At 35.4% G+C, this 8,507-nt stretch overlaps 1 protein-coding gene across 14 annotated transcripts in view; it reads left to right on the forward strand.

Moving 5' to 3' along the window:
* Nucleotides 1-8,507, forward strand: part of LOC110038253 (peroxisomal nicotinamide adenine dinucleotide carrier-like) — a 35,232-nt gene that overhangs the window by 2,909 nt on the left and 23,816 nt on the right. For 2 of the 14 annotated variants that reach the window (XR_002295410.1, XR_002295411.1), the window contains exons 2-4: nt 6,058-6,179; nt 6,254-6,365; nt 6,468-6,633. Coding sequence is in view for 7 of the 14 variants with exons in the window: in XM_020743029.1 (XP_020598688.1) it covers nt 6,360-6,365; nt 6,442-6,633 (198 nt within the window). In the remaining 7 variants the exon portion in view is untranslated. Of the gene's footprint in view, nt 1-5,881; nt 6,180-6,253; nt 6,366-6,441; nt 6,634-8,507 lie in introns of those variants that run through there. The other 12 variants (XR_002295412.1, XR_002295413.1, XM_020743029.1 and 9 more) reach the window with 9 other exon arrangements.

Raw genomic sequence — 8,507 nt, forward strand, 5'->3', positions numbered from 1 at the left:
TCTTTGTTGTACTGTATACATTTACCAATATTCATGGTTTAGTTACTACCTTTCTAGTATGTTTGTGCAATCCCCTAGGATAGGCTGTTCGAGACATGATTTTTTTTATTCTCTCTTCTCTCTCTCCTCTTCTCGGAACGAGACGACAACGTGGTAGGTTGACGATTCATCTTCGGACAACGGTCGAGACAACTACCAAAGACGGAAGGATGAACATATGCAGAACCTCGATAGGTGTAAATAACATACCTATAAGACGTTGAAGTTGTTTGTTTGACACGACGTAAATCCTCACATTATCTTTTAGGAATTTCTACGATTTTATATCGTACGATATAAGTCCTAAACTTTTTAGGATTCCGAGGTCGTCGTTTAGTACGACATAAATCCTCACATTTTCTCGGACTATTTGCATATGACGTGTAGATACAAGTCCCGAACATGTAAATAATTTGCATGACTGAAACATCAAATAATTTCTCTTTCAAAGACGTAAAGCCAAACCGTAGATTAGTTTGAGATGTTACTGAATCTCCTTCAGTATCTTTGACATCTCATACTTTTCACTTCTTTGGATTCTGAAAATAACTGTTCTTATTTGAACCTATCCCATTTGACTTTTCCTATGAACAATCGTGGAAACTTGAACGTTGAATTCTTGAAGACGAAACCTCTGATCATTATCGAGAGTTTTCTTAGGTGACTTTGTTATCTAAGATGTAATTAACTATTGGGGCTTGCTCCTATAGGAAATTTAAGAACCCAGATTAATTTAAACCCTATCTAATCTGTGTATTAAATAGGAGAATTTATCGGCTATAAATTTTGCGGACCAAAATAGAGTCATAAGTTTTTAAGTTTAGATAGTTAAGCCTACTAATAAGTGATACGTTCATCCTCCGAGATGATATATCATTTATGGTATTTTACTCAGCTATTTAAACTATTAGATATATGGGGTCTATCTGGTCTCATCATTTTCCAAAAATAAAAGATACCATTTTCACAAAATTAAAATTACATTATACATTATATATATATATATATTAAATTCTAAATTTAAATTTTAAAATCCTATTTTTGAAAAAAAAATAGCCGACAATGCCCAACTATGTAAAGTTCATGAATGATATTTTTAATAAGAAGAGAAAGTTTAGAGATTATGAGATGGTAACACACAGTGAGGAATACAGTGCTATTATTCAGAAGAAGCTTTCTCAGAAGCTTAAGGATCCTAGGAGCTTTATGATTGCATGTGCTATTTGTGAGAAGTTCAATTGGAAGGCTTTATGTGATTTGGGTGTCGGTATTAACTTTATGCCATTTTCCATTTTCAAGTGGTTAGGATTAGGAGAGTAGTCTCATACCACTATAACCCTTCAACTTGCTGATGGCTCGATCATGTATCAGAGGGGGGTTATAAAGGATATTCTAGTGAAGGTGGATAAATTTTTTCTTCTCTATTGATTTCATTGTACTTGACATGGAGGGAGATAAAGTCATCCCCATAATACTAGGTAGACCTTTCTTAGCCACTGACAGAGCGATGATTGATGTGCAGAAATGAGAGTTGACAATGAAAGTGAACGATCAGGAGGTAACTTTTAATGTGTTAAAATTTACGAAACTTCCTTCTGATTATAATGATGACGCATCTTAAAGGATGGATCTCATAGATCAACTCTTAAGTCATAATTTTTTGGAGAGTTGTGAAGTTAAATCAGTGTAGCAAGATTCAAGCAAAAATGATTCTACAAACTTTATGGATGAATTAGCTCTATTGGTAGAGAATAACCCAAAAATTGTTGGGGAGAGTTTGAGATACTTTATACTACTGAAAATTGTAAACCTCTTGTTCCTTCCATTGAGGAACCCCCTACTAAATTAGGGTATCCATTACTAACAATGTTAAAAAAGTTATACCCTCAATTTATGAAATTATCATCTTTAAATTGTGTGTCATGTCATTTTGCTAAACACCATCATTTGCGTCTGTTTGTAGAATTAATAAAAGTGTTGTAGTTTTGAGTTTGTTCATTCTGATGTATGGGGACCTTGTCATGTTTTATCTAATGAATTTAAATATTGTCACTTTTAGGGATAACATTTCTCATATGACTTGACTTTACTTTATGAAATATAAACAAGCCAAACACGGACAAAAATTTGTTCACTTGTGTTCAGCTCGAATTGACTAAAAAATAAATAAATAATAAAAGATATATATACATAATAAGTATTCATAAAATTAAATATTATAAATTATAATTAATTAATTTTTATACAAAATTTTTTTTTAGAAAAATTATTATTTTAATTTTGTTTAAAAAAATTAATTATTATTATAACAATTTAATATTCTAATGAGCTAATTTCGAGCCGAACACGAACACGAATAAGTTTTTCGAGCCGAACAAGAACACACTGTTCATAAGCCATTTCGATCATGAGCCAAGTTCGAACACGAGTCAATTTTGAACTAGCGAACACGAGCCCAGCCTGAGTTCGCTCAGGCTTGCCTCGTTTACAGCCCTAGATGTGAAAAGTTTGAATGGTATAAATGTAAAAACTAAAATATGTGTTAAATAAGTAAATACATAAGAATTGGGTGGTATTTATGTAAATGTCTCCTTTATGATTTGGTTGGAGATGGGGCATGAAGTCGGCTAGGGTAGATAGATGAATAGTGGTTGTATTATTCAAAAAGATTTGAAAGCCTTAGTTGGCTTTTAAAATGGATAGAGAAAATAAGGTGGACTGGAATTTTTTATATTAATTATTTCATTCAATGGTTGAATTCGATTGAATTGAAAAAAAAAATCCTAGTACAAGTTATATACACATTTTTAATGTATTGGACATATATATATATATATATATAAGCTCAAAGGCTAATAAATTAAAGAGAAAAAGATGCAGATAGGTTGTATAAGTGGGTCAAAAAGTAGGCACCTAACCTACACGGTACAATATACACAAAATCCCAAAAAAGGATAAGGTACATATAAGACCAAAAAACCAAAACCACCAAGGCGCGGAAAAAGTTAGGGACGACCCAATTTAGTCCTGTATCTACCTCTAATTCTTGGAAGGGAGCCAGCTAAAAAATTGGTCTTCATTACCCGAAGTAACCAAAATATTATCCATTAGATTCCTGAGCTTAGAAAGGTCTCCATTCGTCTTCTTTCTCCACATGCAAGAGGAAGAAGAATAATAGAGACCTACTTTTATATATATATATATATAATAATAATAAAAAAAAAATTTGTCTAATAATAATAATAATTCATTTGATAACTATGCCCAAAAATTAGAGATTAGGGTAATTTCTTCTTATTTTGCGAACAAATTAAATTATAAAATAAGCCAATTATTTTAAATTTAGATAGCCTTCCACCACTTTGTTTGGATAAGGTACAATAGATTGCATCTTGTCGGGCCTTCTATTTGTGTGGTCAGCCTTCCTTATGTGAAGAATTTTTTTTTGCATTTTAAATAAAGTGATTGTTCTTCCTTGATTTAATGTTGCTCCTTATGCACCCTTATGTGTTTCATGGACAAATTTAGACTTTGGACTTAATGAAGTCTAGGTTAGGCTTGACTTTGGATTGGGTTTTATACCTAATTTTAGGGCTTCTATTTTGGCTTGATTGGTTGATTATGGTGCCTCCTAGATCATGGGGTGCCTCTCTCTTTTTGCAAGCCATCTACACCCATAAATGGTCATATAAATATGTCCTTTTCTAACATTAGTATCACATTTGCTGCCTTTTGCTCTGTGGGGTGCTTCTTCTTTAAATCTTGGTTAGTATCATCGGTGATAATATACTTAACTTTCTCTATGATTGATAATTGTACTCCATTAGTCGTGACCATGAGATTATTCATTGACCATTATCTGTTTCAGGATCATATGGCGAAGAAGATTATTGGTAAAGGACAAGAGTGGGGGGGTACATTTTGGATAACAGACTACCTACCCATAACTAGTTCTACTATCTTATGTCATTTTGAGGGCCCTTATCAATTAGGGTATCCATCACTACCAATGTTAAAAAAGTTATACCCTCAATTTATGCAATTATCATCTTTAAATTGTGTGTCATGTCAATTTGCTATACACCATCATTTGCATTTGTTTGTAGAATTAATAAAAGGGTTGGTTGTAATTTTGAGTTGGTTCATTCTTATGTATGGGGACCTTGTCATGTTTTATCTAATGAATTTAAATATTGCCACTTTTAGGGATAATATTTCTCCTATGACTTGACTCTACTTTATGAAATATTGTTATGAGTTATTGTAATTATGTCAATCCTTTTGTGCTAAAATTAAACTCAATTCAATGTTTCAGTTAAAATATTGAGAAGTGACAATGCCAAAAAAGTATTTTCTCCACATTTGTAGACATGCATGACAAAAAATGAGATGCTTTCCCAATCATATTGTGTTGATTCAACATCCTAAAGTGGAGTAGTTGAAAGGAAGAAATAGACATCTTCTTGAGATTGCTAGAACTCTTTTATTCCAAATGAATATGCCCAAACTGTCCTTGGTCGATGCAGTTTTTAGTGCTTGTTACCTGATAAATCAGATGTCTTATACTGTTTTACAGAACTAGATACTCTACCAAATTTTATGTTGAACTAATCCTCTCTCTCTCATTGGATCTTGTATATTTGGGTTTACTTGTTTTCTTTATGATACTCATCTGCAGGTTTCTATGCTGAACCCTAGGTGATTATTGTGTCTTTCTTTGATACTCTCATTTGCAAAAAGGGTTAAGTGTTTTCCCCTCTCTAATACATATACATGGTTTTTGTCGATGTTAGCTTTCATGAACAAACCCCATTCCTTGATTACTCATCGGTGCCTAAATCCACACAAAATTTTGATGAGTTGTTAATGCATCACGTCATCAATTCAGAGCTTGCTCCTCCTCCACCACCATCAACTGAGCCCAGACCATCTATCACTAATGTTTACTCTAGAAGAGCTCGTTCACTTGATCCTAGTCTTACACTGGTGTCATCTTCTTTAGTAGATCATCCTATTAATTTTTATTTATTTAATCCTCTTCGAAGGGGTAAACATCAATATACCTATCACATTTCCTCTTTTGTTAACTATGTGCAATTGTCTTATACTTCTAGCTCGTTTATTGCTTCTCTAGACTCTGTTGAGGTCCTTAGATCTATTCAACAAGCTCTATCCCATTCTGGGTGGCAGACAACGATGCTTGATGAAATGCATGTCTTAACTGAAATATGAAACTTTGGAAGTAGTTGAATTGCCTTATGGCAAGATGGTTGTTCTTTTCTAGCCCTTTATTTTTTTTATATGGTATCAGAGTAGGATTAGAGTTCCCTACTTTCAACTTTTGTTCTTTCCGTTCTTTCTTTAATCCATTTCTAGTCAGAGCTATCCTTTCCTTCTTATTATGTCTGACTTCTTCAACTTCCATGGAGTTGATAATCATGAATGGTGAAAATTAGTTGTCACTCTCTCTGCCTCCTGCTAGTCGCCGCCCGTAGCTTGCCGCTATTGCCATCTGCTGACCATGTATTTTCTATTTATTTCTTTTTTCTTCAAATCAAATAAGAAAATGTGATGTCCAACATTTATTTTACACTGAACCAAATAACTTTTAAAGTATTTCAAATAAAATATATTAAATTTACACTGCATTCCTTGTTCAACAAACCAAATAACACCTTTATCGAAATGATTTGCTAAAAATAAAATGAAAAGGATGCTTAAATAATGTTTTTTCTCCCTTCCTTCTTCCTCCCTGGTCACTCTCTTTCTATCTCCTTTTTCTCACTCTCTCAGGAAAGGTTATATAAAATGTTATATCCCATGTGCTATCAAGGCAGAAGAAAATAAAATAATTAGCTCTTCCTGGTTCCCATTTGCAGAATAGATCACTGGTATCCACTATTGTATGTAGTTTGTATTGGAATTGGTTTAGCTAAGATTTGAGTGAAACTTCAAAATACTTTTATGTTTTTTCTTTTTTCCTTTTTTGCCTCTTTATTAAGCACTCACTTTTGACAGGGCTTATATTACTATTTTTATCAACTAGGGACATGGCAAAAGCTACCTCACTTGCACGTCAAACAAAAGGAGTTGGAGATGGATCTATTAGGATGCTCAAATCACTTGTAGTTGCTGCATTTGTATTGGCACTGACTTGAACTTTTTTATTTAACTAATACTTCCATTTGCCTTTAAACTTATTATTTTTTTCCAGGCATTTCAATTTAACAACATATTCATGATTGATGCCAGCTTCTCTGCTTTGATGCAGATCAGTAAATGTGCAATTGACAAATCCTATATGGGTAATTATCACACGCATGCAGGTATCGGACTAATTAAATTTGATACCCAGGCTTCCATTCTTTTTGTTTCCTTTTATCATGTTGTATCCTTGCTCAGTTACATCGCAAATTTCTTGAGAGCAGTTTGCTTTGCACTTCTGGATGGTCTTTTGTACTTCTTGTATCTATTATTTTCCAGTCTCACAAGAAAATCAGCAAATCCTCAGTAAATCTTGTTATAGAAATTGTTCCTGATGAAGTGATTCAAGATGCTGTTGTTGCGCCCCCGCCTTATGGAACTAAGGCTGTTGTACGTATTTCTGTTTTTGTACTTCATTATATTATTTCTAAGACAAGCTCGGCATTACAAATTTGAAGGACCATGTTTCAGCCTTTTTTTTGTTATGCTCCATTATCCTATATTTAAGGCCTTGCTAATCTTGCTGATCAATCGTTACATGGAATTAATAATCTAAATGTTTTACATGGCAGTCTATCATGTAAATGTGCATAGCTGGTTGATCTTCCATTGCTTAACGTATTGGTCGATAAATGTAACCTGCATTTATTTATTTCTTTCGTTAATAGTAACTAATTAAAATTTTGATTTACTAATTTACAGGTTCAAGAAATACTTGGTGAAGCAGGTTTATTAGGCTTCTGAAAGAATCTGTGGTCTAATGATTGAATGATTTTTTCTTTTTTTATAAATTCTAGCCATAAATTTATCTTTCACCATGAGAAGACAAAAGTTAGAAAACATGTAAAGATTGATTTAACCCACTTGACTTGATAAAGCCAAGATAAACGGAAGGAACACAACATATACGTTGTTTTGGGAAGAAACACATTGACCACAAGATTCCACAAAGCAAACTAGTGTAGGAAGAAAGCATCTATCATATACAAAAACTAGAGCAAAGTGTTAAGTAATTAACCAAGAAAATGAAAGGTGCTCACGACTTGGTGAAACTGGCTAGTGAAGACTATGATAACGACGAGCAGCAGAAGGACAAGGAGTAAAAGAATAGGGATGCATAACCATTAGTGGTTACTCCTTTGATAATTCTTTGCAGAGTTTAGCTCTTGCGTACCCCCCCCTCTGATGTACTCAGCACTCAACAGCGCTCGAGACATGGCTCTCTACATTGTCGATCATCTCATCCTGCGAGTCAACTAGCAATGCCATGTCAAAGACAATCTGGTGGAGTTCAAGCAAACTTTCTTACTTACAGTCGTCCATTTGTCGGATAGAGAGACTCTGTTCTGTGCGATTCTTCCTTTCTGTTGAGCTTTCATTGTGCGATTCTTCCTTTCTCATTCGCTGTTGCCATGTACAATCTGATGACAAAGTCATTCCTCGACCTCCAGGATGCCATGGAAGAGCAAGAGGCCGCTGCTGTTGCGGAAGAAGATGCCGTTGAAATAGAAACTTGGAACCCAGAGGAGAGTCTCCGTCCATTTCTGAATGAGGCCCTGCTGGTGAACGAGGAAATCGGCCCCATTCGCAACCTTCTCGCCCTTCTCAAGGCCACCAATAACGACAGTAAGTTGGCCCACAAACAAGATCTGAGGCTCGCCCTGCGCGACCGCATCAACAGCCAAATATCGGAGATTCTCAATGCGGCCCGACGCATCCGCAAGCGCCTGGAAGTCATGGACCGCGCTAATGCTGAGAACCGCCGCATTTCTGGCTGCGGCGAGGGAACAACAGTCGATCGGGCCCGCTACGGAAGATGCTCAAAAAGTTGATGATGGATTTCCAGCGATTGAGGCAAAGGATCATGGTGGACTATAGGAAAGAGGTGGAGTTCCGTTACTTTACTCTCACAGGACAATTGCCATTTGAAGATGTGGTGGAGAAGATGACCTTCCATGGAAACAGCGAGATGATGTTCACGAGTCCAGCAACGCTCGAGACATGGCTCTCTACATTGTTGATCATCTCATCCTGCGAGTCAACTAGCAATGCCATGTCAAAGAAAATCTGGTGGAGTTCAAGCAAACTATCTTCAACTTCCTTGGCCGCATCGCGCCTATGCTCGATCTCACTCAGCTTGTCGATCATCTAGTCCTGCTCAGTCGAACAGAAGCCTCTCGTGAACATCATCTCGCTGTTTCCATGGAAGGTCATCTTCTCCACCACATCTTCAGGCGGAAATTGCCTTGTGCGGCAACATTAAT

The sequence above is a fragment of the Phalaenopsis equestris genome, unplaced genomic scaffold (genome assembly GCF_001263595.1).
Source record: "Phalaenopsis equestris unplaced genomic scaffold, ASM126359v1 Scaffold232315, whole genome shotgun sequence".
NCBI lineage: Eukaryota > Viridiplantae > Streptophyta > Magnoliopsida > Asparagales > Orchidaceae > Phalaenopsis > Phalaenopsis equestris.